At 35.2% G+C, this 17547-nt stretch overlaps 1 protein-coding gene across 1 annotated transcript in view; it reads left to right on the plus strand.

Moving 5' to 3' along the window:
• LOC118199195 (transforming growth factor-beta-induced protein ig-h3-like) overlaps positions 1–17547 on the plus strand; it is a 117891-nt gene that overhangs the window by 77037 nt on the left and 23307 nt on the right. Inside the window, exons 6-10 of the mRNA XM_085825072.1 lie at positions 2890–3066; positions 9434–9584; positions 10076–10210; positions 13931–14143; positions 16677–16813. Of these exons, the coding sequence (XP_085681198.1) occupies positions 2890–3066; positions 9434–9584; positions 10076–10210; positions 13931–14143; positions 16677–16813 (813 nt within the window). The remainder of the gene's footprint in view (positions 1–2889; positions 3067–9433; positions 9585–10075; positions 10211–13930; positions 14144–16676; positions 16814–17547) is intronic.

Below are 17547 nucleotides of genomic sequence, written 5' to 3' on the forward strand. Positions count from 1 at the left end.
CGAATTCTTTTTTTTGTAAAATTCTTTAACTATATTCTTATAGAAAGGGTACATTGGTTTGTTGTACACCTATATATATTTATGGATTGTTGTATATTATTGTACATTTTATGGATTGTTGTACACCTATATATATACATTTGGCGTTTATTTTAAAACATGATATTCATCAAATTATGAGATATATGATTAAACAAAGGGTTTGCGTATTTGCTATTAAAATCAATTTAAAAAGAGTCTTGAGGTTCCCGTTTTAATAAGCGATCATTTACTTCAAAAAGTGATTTTACCCCTCTAAAATGGGTAAAAGTGATAAGTAATAAAAGTGGTTTCTTATTGCTAGTTTCTATTTTTGTGTTACATTTATACTTATTTTTTAGGAAAATTTCAGGGCACGTTCTTTAATTGAAGAACTTGTTCCCGAGTATATTTTATTTATTTTAATGCCTTTTACTCTATTGAGTATTATTGTAAATTATTTCTAACATTTGTAGAGTCATAAGCTTTGTTTGGAGTAGGAGATGTGAAAAATCCGCACAGCTCCTTACTGGGAGTCACACCCTGAACCTCTAAAATACACATTGAGTATGCTTCCAATTACACCACGAAGACATTCGTAAAGGAAGGATAAAATACCTTATATGCTCTCCCTTTCAAAGGGTGAATGGGGATTAGGGTGCCCAATCGTGGGTGGTCGCAAATTATCATTCACCACCTTTTTAGTTTCGTCATTGTAGTTAGGTTTTTTTAGGTAAGTTTTTTTTTTAAACAGAAGACGTGAAAAATGTGCAGTGCCTTCGCTGGGACTCGAACGCGTATTAGACGCAACCCAAGCATTAAACTCCATGGGATACCGGTAAAATGTTTCCCCCAATTGAAATATCTCGGGACAGACTTTTCTGGATGCCACTCGACAACAGACTTTCCTGGATGCCACATGTCAGGAATCTTAAGACTCAAATTAGCATCCTAAGCAATAACATGAGACACATGACTTCACATAAATGGGATATCTCATCTAAGCTACTAAAAATTTGGCATAGAACCATTACAGAAGAGTAAAGAGTAATAGAAAGAGTAATTCAGCAATCTGGGGTGGTGAACTTACCTTTCATATGATAAGATCCCTGCTCTCTATTCAGACACAACAGCTACTTCAAGTATGTAGGGCCTACCGTACTACGTCAACACTAGCCCTACAACAACTGGCAGGAATTCCTCCCTAGATTTGATAGTAGAAAGGGAGGCAGCTATCGTAAGAGTTACCAGGGTGGGTTTAACTTCAATGCTCTGGGGTCATAGTTACCACCACTCGGACTACGAGGAGCAAAACATCTGCAATAACTTTCGTCCAGCAGCTTTTAATCTCTCCGACGGTATCAGCGTAAACGACCAACCAATTCAGAGCAACAGTAATAACCTTTTTACAAATGTCTCCAAAATGGAGAACGGCACGGGCAGCGCCTTCTGTAGACTGGAAAATGGATTTGTACACTCAAGTGGAAAAGGAAACTAGGCTTGAGCAACTCGGTACACCAAGCAGAGCTTCTAGCTATCAATGCTGCAATTAGATATGCGAACACATGTCAACAGGAGAAATTCTCTATACGCAATGATTCGGCATTAAGTCTGGCGGCTATCGCAGGTCAAAACTGCCGGAGTCCTTTGGTACACCGAATTCAGAAACAGCTTCTGGCAATGCCTATCTCGCAAAGACCCACTTTAAAATGGGTTCCCGCTCACACAGGGATTCAAGGCAATGAAGCCGCTGACCTACTGGCCAAGCAGGCAGCCAACTGCACGGATATATTAGAAAGACCAACTAAACTTCCTTGGTCTCACATTAAGCAAACAACTTTGACAAGTCTGCTACAAAATTGGCAAAGTAGATGGACAGAGGCAGAAGTAGGACGAAGGACACTTCACTTACTGCCAAAAGTTAACATGGAAATAAAGACCCACTGTGCTAGCCTAACACAGTTCTTGACAGGTCAGGGACCATTCCCAGTATACCTCAACAGATTCAGACTCAGAGATTCTCATTTCTGCGAATGCGGAGAGGACGGCGACACAGACCATTATTACTTTCATTGTGCACATACGAGAACCTGGCACTTGAAGAAACCAGTGGACTGTGCCTGGCCTGGACAATGTGGACGTTTAACACACTCAAAAACAGAGTAGCCCGTGATAAAATAGAAAACACCTCAAGACACTGCGTTAGCAGAAACAACCGTGAATAATATTATGTTTCAAATGTTCATACTTTAAAAAAGATAACTAGAATATTGCTTAGTGCCTGGAGTTATCAAACTGTAGAAACTGTTATTAGTATGCAATATTCAACCTTGTTATTTTGAGTATTCTCCGCCGTGATGGTATATAATTCGTTTAGTTCATGTCCGTGGTCGGAAGCCATCATAGCGGGTGCACTCACTCAACTTATACATTTTTAACGTTCTGTTATAAAAACAGTTTCCAAAGTTCATGACGAAAACTCAGGTCAATAATGACTCAGTAACATCTAAAAATATCCAGAAACACCAAACTATTTAATTTTTGAAAAATTAAAAAGGAGTAACAAGTTTAAATTTTAACAATGCTTTCTTCTATACGATAAAGCTGACTAATTAAATGTGGATTACAGTGATCAAAATCCCTCAGAAGATTTTCGAACTAATTTAACTTAAAACAGAAAATTATGAAGTGATGAGAACAGAGAACCATTGCATGCATTTGCCACACTAAACTTTGATTTATTCTTTCCTTCTAAAATACATGATAAGTTATAATATCTCTCTTACCCTCATTGTAAACAAGCTTCAGAAATAGGATAATACATTATCGTAATATATTCTAACTGATTTTTTACAGAAAAAACAACTGAAGAAAAATGTTAAACTAACGAAAAAGCGGAAACTGCAGAAATCAAAGCTATCGGATTTGATAACAAGCCACATGATACAAGGATTTCACAAAATGGATGAATTGTCTGACGATAGAATACTTCAAGCAGTAAATCAGGCTACCAAAATCAGATTTAACATCTATTATAACCCAGAAAAGGTAACTTTCATACTACATTAATGAAATAAGAAACGGCTCATCAAACAAGTTGTTAATTCTTTTGAATGCTAATTATGTTTAAAATTGTTATGAGAAAAATCAATCTCATATCTTAGAATTTTAACTAAATCGTAGTGCATTTAAATTCTATAATGTGAATGCATGTAAGGACACATCTGCATTTACTAATAATGCATCTAATATTCAGATCATGATATTAAAGTTCTTACATCATATTACTAGACATGAAAAATTTTGTAGGAACAAAATAATAATAATACCCTGAAAGCTTTCAGATTTTGTATTACGACCAAAGGGACGTTACACATACACGTTTTGGGAGCATTTGGGCTAATGAAATTTCGGGCTAAAAATATTTAAAAACAGCCTATCTTTAGAATTTCCGATAGATAGTCTCGCGCGTTGGAGATAAAAATGTTTCTTTCCGTACAGTGTTGACATTTCTCGCTTTGAAATCATTGAGTTTGTTAACCCAAAATTCATTAAAGTTTAACGAATGTACAATGAAACTACACTCGTGTTCATAAATTAAGGATAATGCAAAATCAGGAAAGGAAGAGTTAGAAGCAAAACAAATTTGACTTATTTGTAAAACTTATTTATTAAACAAAAGGTAAAGAGCAAAAAAAAAAAGATGCTATATGTTTGATATTATTAAAAAAAAATAGCGATTTTTTCTCCCTAGAGCAAATTACAAAAAACACCTATTTACAAAAAACCAATATTACATGGTTGGTATGAATTTTAATACATTGTATGTCTCCCAGACGATGCAATACAGCCCGTACAACGCCTAGGCATGCTGAGTATCAAATTATCGATCTGATCTTGGGGGGGATATTACACCACTCAAAAAGCAATGCTCTCCAAAGTTCCGGTAGACATGTAGGAGGAGGTTGACGGGCTGCAACTCGTCGGCCAAGCATGTCCCACCCGTGCTCTACTGGATTCAAGTCCGGTGAGAATGCTGGCCACTCCATACGGGGGATATCCTCCGATTGAAGGCATTCGCTTACCATGTTTGCACGGTGAGGACGGGCGTTGTCATCCATATACACAAATTGTGCGCCCATGGCGCCCCGAAACAAACGTACATGTTCTTCCAGAATGACGTCCCGATAGATTTGGCTGCATTTGAACATGCAGGTCAGTTCTGGAACCCAGAATAATTCCACCCCAGACGAGCACTCCTGCACCACCGTAATTGCGTCGTTCAATGATGTTTTCTTGGTGGTAACGGGTACCTGGAGCTCTCCATATGAAAGTCCGGCGAGAATCAGACTGCAAGCTACACCGGGACTCGTCGGAAAACATCACACAAGCCCACTGTTGCGGTGTCCACAATGCATGCTCTCTACTCCAGGCTAACCGCATGCGACTGTGTGTCGCAGTAAGTGGAACGCATCTGACAGGTCTACGAGCATATAGATAATCTGCCCTAAGCGTCTGTACACGGTCTACCTTGAAATTGTCGTACCAGTGGCTGAAGAGAGCTGACGAGACAGGTCTGAGGCTGTGCTCCGCCTGTTTCTTTTGGCAGTAACTGCCAAATACCGGTCCTCATTCGGCGTTGTAACTCTGGGGCGACCTGTGCTGTAACGTCTACTGACGTTACCATCATCTTGGAATCGTTGCCAAAGCCTGTAGATGGCACTTTGGGCAATTCCAAGTTCGTCTGATACTTCCAGTTGGGTACGCCAGACGGCCGATAATTCTACCACGTAAAAAATCATCCAAATGCGTCCTCTGTGTCATAACTATTCGGTTATTGCACTGAAATGCTTATAAAGCGCCTGCGAACAATTTTGATTCTTTGCCCGTATTCCTTATATATCACTCTCTTACACTCTCGTCATTGTGACGTACCATCGGTGTCATCTGGTTACTTCCTGAAATTTGCATATGATTCTTGAAGATGTGTGTAGTGATTGTACATGTGATATATTTATTTTAGAGTTCGATTTCCGCGTGACTCCGAATTATCCTTAATTTATGGACATGAGTGTAATTTGAAGTTCAAATTTAGGGCTTCCATGTGTCCATATTTTGGGGGGAGGTATACGTTATTCAAAACTTGATGACGCTAGGTACCTTTTTTCTTACAATTCGAAAAACATGCATACTTTCATGCAAATTCTTCATTGTTTAATTTCTTTAAATATAATACAGAGCGATAACATTTGGTGGTAATAGTTTGAAATATGGTTCAGACCTTTATAGTGATTCAACGCAAATTCCCATTTTGAGGCTAATAGCCCTTCTGGGTTATCGCTCCTTTGGGCTAATAATCAAATTAAACACATATAACAAATTATGTATGAAAACCATTGTCACGTATTTTATATGTCTTAAAATTTTGTCATTTCTGACATGTGCTTTCAGATATGTACGTTTGGGGCTGTGCTCACTTATTTTAATCAATCAAGCATATCTCAGCCTAATATTTTAGTACGATAAAAATAACTTTTTTCCTACATAACTTTATTCGTTGCTTTTTAATTAGCATGCCTAGGTTAGTTTTGCCAACCATTAAACTCAAAATCAATACTTTCAAATTATATTTTCCTCTTTTGTTTAAGCTATATTTTTGATTTTTTTACAAAATTTAATATACAACTCTCTAAAATAAATATATTTTATTTAAGTTAAAAGGCAGAAATTCATAAACTTGTGTAAATAATCATATATGATTTATTAATACGTAAATGCAGACTTTGTAAAATTAAGAAAGAGAAATTTGGAAAAAAGTACAGATATGCATACAAAAATGGTGCATTTTTCCTAATCTGAAATCATTTAAATATTTATTAAACTGAAGCAAAAATTTATTAAAAGTATCTATGATTAAGACTTTGGCTGAGTAATCGTCACTCATTTAAACAAATCGTTATTTTTTGCGAACAGGAATATTGTTTTATTTAGAAGATTGATTAATAATTCTTTATTAGGAATTTTGTTTTCTTTTTTCTCTTTTTTCCGCTCTTTCTCACTCTTGTTTCTTTGTCTTCAACTATTTTGGAGTAATACTAGGCAGTTTTTTGAATCTGCGTCTCATATTTGGCGAAGCGATTAGTATCTTGATATGTATATTGGAGTAATGGAAATCCTTTGATTTAGTTTAGAAAATACTATATCAGATAATATTTCCGATAATTTCGTTTTTCCAGTTTCCTCGTTATTTCTTTCTTTTGCTGCAGATATTCCGTTTTAGAGTTTAAGCAAGTCTTAATCGGCCAGTTCACCGTCTCTTGTGGTAAATTCTTTCAAATTTCTTGCATATATTATTCCGATATTTCTTTCCGTGATGTTCCAGCGTTCTGGATGCGATGATGAACATCAGTTTCCTCAAAAATTGCGTAATATCTGGCATCATTTGTTATTGCTGTTATTGCTTGAGACACAATTATTAGATTGTAAGGAATATATTAATTTTATTAACAGTTAAATTTTGAGTTAAACTTCCTTTCCTATCGCTTCTTAACGTTTTACTGTCGTAGTCAGAGAGAACCAAAGATTCTGACTAGCACGCGTCCGCCTTTTTAGGCTAGTCTCTCTTAAGCTATTATTACCCTCGGCCGTATTTTAGGCCCTTAATAGCTTTGCAGTGAATTAGCGTTAAGGGGGCCAACTCCGTTAGAATCTTGATAGCTTCGGCTATATCTTTTTAGTTAAGATTAGTTAAGTTTTTAGTTCTTAGTTTCCTAAGTTCAAGCCCGAGTGTCGGCTTTACTGTAAAACTCCAAGACGGAGTTCTGTTAAATATTTGGAATAATAAAGGTTTATTTCACCCTTCTCACTTGTTGTTTTCTACCCCACGAAATGAAATTTTTCTGTGTACTGTTTTATTTAATGCACTGTGGATGTTTTGTGCATGCGGTATTTCGAGGAGATGCAGTTGATTGTTACATAGATATGGCCTTGCAAATGTTGAGAATCCTGATGGATTACCAGATTTAAATTATCGAAATTAATGGTGGTTTTAAGTTTTAGGATTTTGATTTTTAAATTTTTAATTTTAGGGAACTTTTATATTTTTTCTTAAATTTTTAATTGTAGTTTCTGATTTTAAAATGTAGTTTAAAATTCAGATAGTAGTAGGACTATTAAAGTAAATTTTTTAAATAAATTAATAGTTTAAATAGAATTATGATTATACAAATAATATGCTATTAAAGTAATATTGTAGGGAATTCGGTTTGACCTTCTGCAGGTTATTTAAATTGGGAATTCCTCGATGGGTTTGGACCGCCTGTGCCTGTTCCGAAAATTCATGTGAATGAATATTTCTTGAGAGTTTCCGCCACTCTGTTTGCTCGTGGGGTTTTTAATTGTTTTGGGATTTTGAATGTTTGGCGTTGTGCTTCGTTGTTTGTATGTCTCTTCCTTATTTTTAGTTCGTTAATTAACCTCCAATTATTTTTAGTTAATTAGCTTCTTTTTCTCTCTTCTTTCCTTTTGTGGTTTTGAGGGGTCGACCCTTTATAATCATATGGTCCAGTGAGACTAGGAAGATTGGGTCTTCCCTGTATTATGACCCCACGAACACGAGCGATTATTCGCTTAAGAAGTTCTTAAGATGTCCCGCCTAGCTGTAAAATAAAATCATGATGAATTCTCAGATTTCTTAACAACTAAAAATTAATTAAATTACCATCGGGGAAAAAATTATAATGAAATAGAGCTTTGGGGGACGCAGTTATTATAAAAAACACCTACAAAATAAATTTAAAACAAAATATATATTTTCAGTATTTTTATTTCATAAGTTTCTGTTAATATTCAAAAGCATCTTAATTCTTTGTTGGATCCAGTTACATTCAGTTGTAACTTGAGGTACACAGTAGAGAATCTTACAAGATAATAGTCTTGACGGCAGCAGCTGACCATTGCAGTATCAGCAGTTGAATCACAATTACTGTTGTGTTAGATTGTATTATACATCCTATTTAGATTTTCATTCATGTCGTAAGTGGGAAGAAGGCATCTGAGCACTGCAGAGCAGCAATAAAATTTTGAACATAATGTCTCTTTCAAAATAATTAACATACTTATCGAATTTAAGAATCAGTTTTCAAGTAAAGCAATTTTCCTCCGAGTATTAGAATAATTAATGTAAGAAACCGGCTATAGACACTAAAAGATAAATTATTTCAATTTAAAGCCAGCAGTTTGTCCTACAAGAAGAAGAATCCTATGATTAAATGATTTGAAGACATTAACGAATACAGCTTTTCTGTAGCTGCATGTTCAAAGCATTCTTTTCAAGAATTAAATCTAAATTAAAAACCAACTTTGGCAAATAGGCTTCACCTTTTATCACCTCTCTCAGGATTTTCTTAAAATTGTCAGCTTCATCATCCGTCCACATCATTAGAAAGCTTCTCCACTTCGCAAAGTCTTTCTCTTCGTTAAAATGTTATATTTCGTAATAATTGTTCTTTTAGCTGTTTTCTTAATTTGTCTTTTACAATTAATTGTTCTTTTAGCTGTTGTCTTGATTTGTCTTTTACAATTAATTGTTCTTTTAGCTGTTTTCTTGATTTGTCTTTTACAATTAATTGTTCTTTTAGCTGTTTTCTTGATTTGTCTTTTACAATTAATTGTTCTTTTAGCTGTTTTCTTGATTTGTCTTTTACAATTAATTGTTCTTTTAGCTGTTTTCTTGATTTGTCTTTTACAATTGTTGAAACAGCTGGAAAAATGCCGTAACTTTTCCCCTCGTGTTTTTTTACCGCCTTTCTTATGATCTGATGGATGGTGGATTGAGGATAAATTTTGTTCATCGCCCATTGACGCCGCTGCGATGCATATGCAAAGGCATCGTAGTAGAACTTAGCAAAGTGAAGCAAAGGGAATTTTTAATAAACATTTTTGACTTTCATAAGTGAAAAATCATGGCATCGAGTCATCGTAATTCGAGGATGACCTATATAATTTCTATACATTTTTATTTCAAATAATGAAGTAATTCAGTTGCGAATATTCAGGCGAAATCTGAATCGAATTTTGAAAAACTCGCTTCGAGGTGCAAAGGCTGTTGTCTAGATGCACCTATGTACTAACTTTCGTAGCCCTGGGTCTATTAGCTTACGCGCAGCACGAACGAAAGACACACAAACTCTTTCTTTTATTATATGTAGAGATAATATAATAAATCATTGTAATATTTTATAATATAAATACATGAATATTTTGAAAAATATATATGGTTATATTTTTAATCTTATATTGGTATTTTTAGGTTTATTAAAATATTTTTCTTTGCTTTTGAACAGATAAAGGAATTCGTCAAATAATCGTAGAAGTTGCCTGAATCATATTATAATCCATAACTTTTACTTTTCAGGTTGTGACAGCAAATTGTGTTCCAATCGTGTCCGGCGATCACTTTGCTCGAAATGGTGTCATTCACCAAATACAAAAGGTATTGCCTAGGCCATATAAGACTGTGGTAGATGTCATAGCTGGAGATGCACAGTTTTCTGTACTTAAGGGACGTAAGTTATATTTTCGAATGAAAATTTATGATATCACGTTAAGCTGCCATGCTAATAATGAAAAGAAAATAACATGAACTTTTTGTAATCTACTACTGAATTCCATTAGTTCTTAACAATGTATTTAAATGCATATTCTATATATTTTCATAGAACAAGGAACCTTATTGTCTCGTTGTTCATCGCTCTAAGTCTGCAGTTACATGGAAGGGTCTGCACATTTCTCTTAGGCAAAATTCTAGATCGTGTCCCGCCTAGCTGTAGAATAAAATCATGATGAATTCTCAGATTTCTCAAAAACTAAAAATTATATAAATTACCATCAGAGAGGAAATTATAATGAAATAGATCTTTGGGAGGACGCAGTTATTATAAAAAACACCTACAAAAGAAATTTAAAATAAATATATATTTCACAGTATTTTTATTTCATAAGTTTCTGTTAATATTCAAAAGCATCTTTAATCTTTGGTTTCTCATTTTTTCCACAGTACTGAGCCGTGCGGGATTAGTGCAGACTTTGCGAAACCCGAATGGAACATATACTGTCTTTGCTCCTACCGATTCTGCATTTTCTTCTCCTTTGTCAGGACATAGACCTCAGACTGAAAACAGATGTGCAGTCAGTGAGTATTTTTTATTAAATGCAAATTACCTCGATATCTGTTCGAAAAGGTATTATGTATTTTAGTATTTATGAATGTATTATTTTAATTATTTGAGAAATTCGTCTATAAAGAAATTCTAAAATTTTTAGTTAAGTTTTGTGTATTATTAGGAACTAAGCAATCCTTAAGTTGTTCTAAGCATTTGAGCTTTGAGATTAAAACCTTGTAGCGTTGCGCGCCTCCAACTTGCACGCAACCAAGAGGTGACTGTGAAAACTGGATAAAAGACAGAGTCTTGTTAAGGGTTTAAGTCCCTTTTCATTCAACGTAATAAATTACAAGTGCGTGCTCTTGACGCTCACAAACGGCGCCAACTCGGCGGTCAAATAAAAATAATAACCTGAAAAGAAACTAAAGACAAGACTCTAACTACGAGGCTCTCTAAAAGTAACTAACCTCACCGCGTTTTACAATACCGCTGCTAATTCAGCAAACTTGAAGATCACTTGAACGATTAACAATTCTTCCAGGCAAGCACACAGGCCGAAACGCGGGGTTCTTCAATTTCTGGCCAACTACCCCCGCGCTCGTGAAGTAAGAACAGCACACCTCGAACTCGTTTCCTTTCTATTTAACTCAGAATACTTCCGCTGATAATTTGAATCCTTGCGCGTTCTACTAAAATTTACATACTCTGGCATTGGCAGTTCCAGGGGAAAAGTAAGGCTTGACAGGAAAGGTAGTTTAAACTTAAAATAAATGTTAGTTAAAATAAATATAAACCCTACAACCTTACACGTTCATATCCACGAATGAATGGAACAGTGCATCTAAACCATTGCTAAATTCAGTTTCTGGCGTTTCATTAAGATGGCTGCATGGGTTTTTACGGATATTTTCGAATCAAATGTCAATGCAAATAAATTTCGCTTAGAAACAATGTGTAGGACAAATACTCGTACTTGTATGCATACAGTGTTACACAGTAGTACTTAATACTGGTGTCATGTCTCAAGTCTCTAAAATCTGAACAATTCTGATTAAAGTAATTTTTTTTTAAATCTGAAAGCTATCATATTTTATATTACGCCTAAAGTGGCGTTTTGTTTTTTCATTTACACATACATACAAGTTTCGAGAGCATTTTGGCTAAATTAAATTCTTTTGGGTTAAAAGTTTTAAAAACAGCATATCTTAAGAATTTCCGACAGACAGGCTTGCGCGCTGGAGATAAAAGTACTTTATTCCATACAGTGTGTTTTCTTTGCTCGCTTTAAAATCGTCGAGTTTCTTAATCAAAAATTCCTTAAAATTTAAAAAGTATGAAATAGACAATAAAAAAATTCAAGATTCGGCCTTCTAGATGCCCACATTCGGTGGAGGATTAGTTATTCAAAACTGGATAGTGTTACGTATCGTTGTTTTATTCCCACTGCGAGAAACATACATACATTCATGCAAATTCTTCATTACTTAATTTCTGTAAGTATAAAACAAGGCGATAATATTTGGTGGCAACAGTTTGAAAAGTGATATAGCCGTTTATAATGATTCGAGGCAAAAATGCTGTTTTGAGACTAATAACGCTTCTGGGCTAACGCTCTTTTAGGCTAAAACTTTTAATTTTATTCACAGGATTGGTATGAATGTTGGAGTAAACACAGATTATTCTATGACAAGATTTGTTTGTCTACTTTATCTCACAAATATTTACACTAGGAGGAAACTGTTTCTATGATGAATAGTCTGAAAGATTTTTCGATTAAGTAATGACTATGAGATTGACTAACTAAACAATTTTATAACGAAAATGTGATGAAAATTGGAAACATACTTAATGTAACTAACGTTTACTGTCTTTGAACATTTGCATTACTTCCTCCAAAGATGCAGACCTGTTCAACTGTTTCAGAAAATAATGTAGGCTCTGAAAATATTTAGAGCATTTAATGGAATAACCTACATAGTTTTAGAGCTTGTCAAAATTCTAAAACAAATTGCTGGTCGAGATTAATGAACTAGAATTCGCTTATTATATTTCGATAATAATAAGGATTAGAATTATTTAGAGCACTGTTATCAACTATATACATATAAAGCCTGTAATTTTATAAATTTACATAAAACATAAGTGATACAACTATTTCTATTGGTCTGACATAAATAATATTTTTTTCCTCTAGTATGTTAATACTGCAGGACTCACTTGAAATTTCTCTCAAGATAAACGTTTCTTTTCATTGCACTTGTAGGGTATTACTGTTATTTCTCCCTAATCAGCTATTTTATATTTTGGATCTTCGCTGTCACTTCTCATCTCCGTTTCCCTACCAAAATGTAAATGAGGTAGAAAGAGATAACATTTAAAGAAAGATTTTGGCTGATTATTCAAAGCGTGTTCTGCCTCTCATGGTCGCGTTGCTAGGCTGCTGCTAGCACATATTTTTAGTCTTAGCCGTTACAATATAATTACCGATATTTGAATATATGCCGGTTAGAGTTATGAGCCAACTTCGCCTTAAACTAAATTGTGTTGTCTTTGACTACTAGCTTATTCATAAATTTGAACTCGTTATTACTTTAAGTTACATCGCCACAAGTCGTTGGCTGAATTGTAAGCACGAGTCTCGCGTTTATGTGGAAGTTCTGATTCAATACAGAACTTCCACATAAATCACTTAACTAATAAATTGTTTAAATCTCCTTAAAACTCTGTCGTTAACTCTTTTTTAATAAAAATATAGCATTGCATATACATTAATTTTATACATTTTGCTACATAAAATAATCTTTATTTAAAAATTTTAGAAAATATGTATTTAAGTTAATAATAAACCACACAAATCAAGAAAATTATTTCGACCCGAAAGTCTTCTCGAGAGATTCATGGTAGGGGAAGAGGGCTGAGAGACCCTCGGACCCGCCCTCCCCGAGGATCTCTCCATCAAAATTGGGGGCGCAACTGAGCTAAATCGCACTGTCACCTGTAAGGTGCTCAAGGCTCCTGTATACATGCTTACATAGTTCATAACATAAGCATATGTTATGAACTATGTAAGCATGTATACAGGACCAATGTATGTCCTTATAGGCCCCATGAGGTGTTGCCCCGGATAGATGCGGAACCTGGACTAGACCCGAATAGTCTTAGTAAGCTGCACGGGTGTCCAGATTATGCTCTCAACTCAACTCAACTCAACTCAACGACAGGAGCAATCTTGCAAACCTTGCCACGATGAATTATGTGGGCTTGTTCTGATATTACTGTCAGACAAGTGAGGTAAATCACAACAACAGTAACAAGAACTTTTGGTTGTTTTGGCCAAGTATAAATTAAAATATCTATTTCAACCTGAAAAACATAATGATTAACCTAACTGGATGTCACATAGAGAGAAAAACTGCTTTCTGGGATTTCTTGCCTTTTGTTCTCCACCATGAAATCAAAATAGAAAAGAACGAAAAATTTCACTAAATATTTTTTGATCTAACTAAAATATCACCAACTTATACATTTTTTTCAAGATTTCTTCTTTATTTTTATAAACTTTTTTTTCTTCATGTTCTTTTTCATGATTGTAATTAATGATCAAACAAAAAAGAAGAAATGCTTCAATGTTTCGCATTCCGGAATAAAAGCTAAATAAGTGAGGACTTTAGCATGCATTTCTAAAAATATTTTTTAATAAAAATGCTCCCGCTTTTGTTAAAGATAGTACATTCGTTTTGCATTCCTAGGTTTGATTAAACACCACGTAATAGCTCACGTGGTCTGCTCATCGGCCTTACCTCATCATGCGAGAACCTTAAATGTAATTGGAGAGATTCTGAGTCTGACAAGAGACAAACATAACAAGCTGTATGTGGATGATACTCAGATAGTGGTGAGAGATATCATGGCAACGAATGGCGTTGTGCATGTTATCGATGGCGTTCTATCAACTAGACAAGGTAAGAAGTTGATTTTGATAGATCTTGCGTTTATTTTCCAAAATTTATATTCATGATAGAAAAAGCATAAGTTCTAGAGAATATCCTAAATTTATCTTAAAGATTCCCAAACTTCATCGATCTCGAAAAGAAACATATGCATTATCACAGCTATAGAAACTGTTAGGTGTTTGGAGCAGAAAGCATGAAAAATATACCATACTTTTTCAGGATATTGAAGCACTGGTCTTCACTTGGCTAGCCTGAGTGCAAACCACTACACCACGCAAAAATCTGAATTCTTTACTCCTTTCACCCACCTCATATACGAATACGTACATTTAAAGAGGTTCTGGAAGAACAGAAAAGACCAAGCTGCCAAATGCAAGCGATGACGCATCATCGGGTACTACATTTTAATTCGAATTTCACTGTAAAGACTTTTTCAGAACGGAAAACGTGAAAAGTCGACTGAGTCTTCGCTGAGAGTCGAACCATGGATCTTTCAGTGTACATGCAACGCAAGGAAGGAATACCATAATTCGTTGTACAGAATGATTGAAAAAATGCAAACAGGCAGAGAGAGGTAACAAAAATAAACAGATTTAGGAAGTAAATATGTGTGCAGAAATGGCACGTTGGAATGATACAGGGTTCTGCTGATCAGTAGGTAAAAGCGTTCTGATGACTTAAATTGCCATTTCCTGAGCAAATTTTGAGCTGTTTGCATTCCTAAGTTAATGCGAAGAGTAGCTGCTCCGTTAAAGCTGCAACACAATAAATAAAATGCATATTGCCGAATTCCGCGTCCATATAACGATGCATACCACTTGAAATCTGCTTCGCGAATAATGCAGACGGAAATTTACCTTAGCAGAATGCTTTTACCTGGAGCTCAACTGCGCCCTGTACCACCTCAATGCGCCATTTCTACAGACGCATTCTCTTACAATTAGTTTGGTCGCCTTAAACTGCCTGTACATTTTTGCGAAATATTTTTAATCGCCTTGTATAATTGAAGCAATATGACTAACTGGTACTAAAATAGTTGTTACTTCAAAACAATACTTTAATTTCAACTCATATTTAACTATATATTAACTGCATATTTAACATATTTAACTGCACATTTTCTTCAGCAGATTTGTACACCGATACGCCTCTGAAATATCGATTCATATTACAAGGCCAAATACTTCTCGAGGGTTTTTGGTCACTACTGAGGGAGTGACCGTCGAGTTACTCTGCGTTGAGTGGCGGCATGGAGCGTTACTGACTCCTTATAATGGTTGGGTAAGGTTGCGAGGTTATGTAGTCCTACTGCTTTTTTAACTCAACATATTTATTATTATTACCAGAAACTCTTTATACATACATATATAATTCATAGATAGCATAGATAAGTATTTAAATGCATTATAGTCCTCGTAATATGAGGAATCTGCTAACGAAGGTCTCTCTAGTCGAGAGCTCAAGAGCACTGTATATCTCTTTAGTCAAGAGTTCAGAAGCGTTCTTTGATGTTACTCCAAGGGCGAAAATATTCAAACTGAATTAGCCCCGCCTCCTTAATTTTACAGTAGTATTTTACATCTTCTGATTCGTTATATCTGGAACGATATCAGAGAAAAAAATCAGATTATTGGTTCGTCACCTCTCCTGAAATCGAGAGGCTTTTACGACACACACGGTGCAGAACATTAAAAATCTCCCGATTCTCGTCATGAAGTTATGCCTCTGATATGTCAAAAACATGTCGTGTGACACATCGTAAAGGCTGGAAGCAGTGAATTTCAGGGACCGGACACACGATTTACTAAACTCTGTATGGTCCGCCGCACTTCCAATGGACCAATGTCTAACATCTATACTCTGGAGTTCGAGCTGGACATTAAACTACGTGATGTTATGACATGCTTTTAACAATCGTAACCTGTATGTCTGCAGTTTAATCGCTGAAAATATTTTTCACTTTAGCCTTTCTAAATGATCCTGAACGAATCTGATGTGATTTTGAATTATGTGAGGCTGTACGACACCTGCGAAGCAGCGTAAGTGATTATCATTAATAAATTATTTATATTTGTACTTTTTACTCTAAATTCCATTCCGACTGGATCTCGCATTTTACAAAACGCTACCTTGGCGAGAAAAAATTGCATTTATTTCATACTGTAATACAGTATGAAATATTTTATTGGAAGCCAACAGAAAATAACGATTAAATTTGTCGCTAATATGAAATATCACCATTTTTGAAAGTTGGCATTTTCTCAGTGACAATTGACTGTGACTACATAAATTCCGACAATAATATTTTTCGATTTACGTAAATTATGAAGGCATGTGTTGACTTATTTTCTAGTATTTAACCTCCGAAAATACTTCAATCATGTGGAGATAATTTATATGTCAAAAATTTTGTTGAGCATGCTTTTTCCTATATTAGGAATAAGCATCTGTACTCATAGAATTTGGCGGTTATTTAATGCTGCATAAGTATGCCAATATCATAGATAATTTTCAAATATTATTCCAGTTCTTTCCTTTTCAGCTCAGAGTATTAGTCAAGTATTGGAGGCATCAGGTTTAAAGGAATTTCTTAATTTACTTGAAAGAGCAAATCTGAAAACCACTTTTGATGCATTGGAGAACGTTACGTTCTTTATTCCATCCAATGAAGTAATACAGGTATGTAATCATGTATGGCGGGTAACAAAGATTAAATTTCTTAAAGAATTATTTTTTTAAAACTTAGTCGACGCAGTGATTGAAAGTGGCACCAATATTTGAAGCTAGCTTTAAACGCACATAGAAACTAGCCAAAAAGGAATCAGTTAGTTTTGACATTTGAGATTCACTGAATACTAAGAAATGTATTTTAAGAAATCTACTTTTGCAAATTTTAAATTAATCAAAATAAAGCATGGACACTTTCTAAACCAATTAACTAAACCGAAAGACTAACTTATAAGATAAAACACTTATCTCCAGCCACGTTAACATACACTGAAGTGACAAAAGTCATGGGATACCTCCTAATATTTTGTCGGACCTCCTTTTGCCCGGCGAAGTGCAGCAACTCGACGTGGCATGGACTCAACAAGTCGTTGGAAGTCCCCTGCAGGAATATTGAGCCATGCTGCCTCTATAGACGTCCACAATTGTGAAAGTGTTTACGGTGCAGGGTTTTGGGCACGAACTGACCTCTCGATGATGTCCCATAAATGTTCGATGGGATTCATGTCGGGCGATCTAGGTGGCCAGATCATTCGCTAGAATTGTCCAGAATGTTCTTCTAACCAATCGCGAACAATTGTGGCCCGGTGACATGGCGCATTGTCATCCATAAAAATCCCATCGTTGTTTGAGTACGTGAAGTCCATGAATGGCTGTAAGTGATCTCCAAGTAGCTGAAGGTATCC

Source organism: Stegodyphus dumicola, chromosome 10, assembly GCF_044657685.1.
Source record: "Stegodyphus dumicola isolate Sdum_Otavi_A_Nest chromosome 10, ASM4465768v1".
Classification (NCBI taxonomy): domain Eukaryota; kingdom Metazoa; phylum Arthropoda; class Arachnida; order Araneae; family Eresidae; genus Stegodyphus; species Stegodyphus dumicola.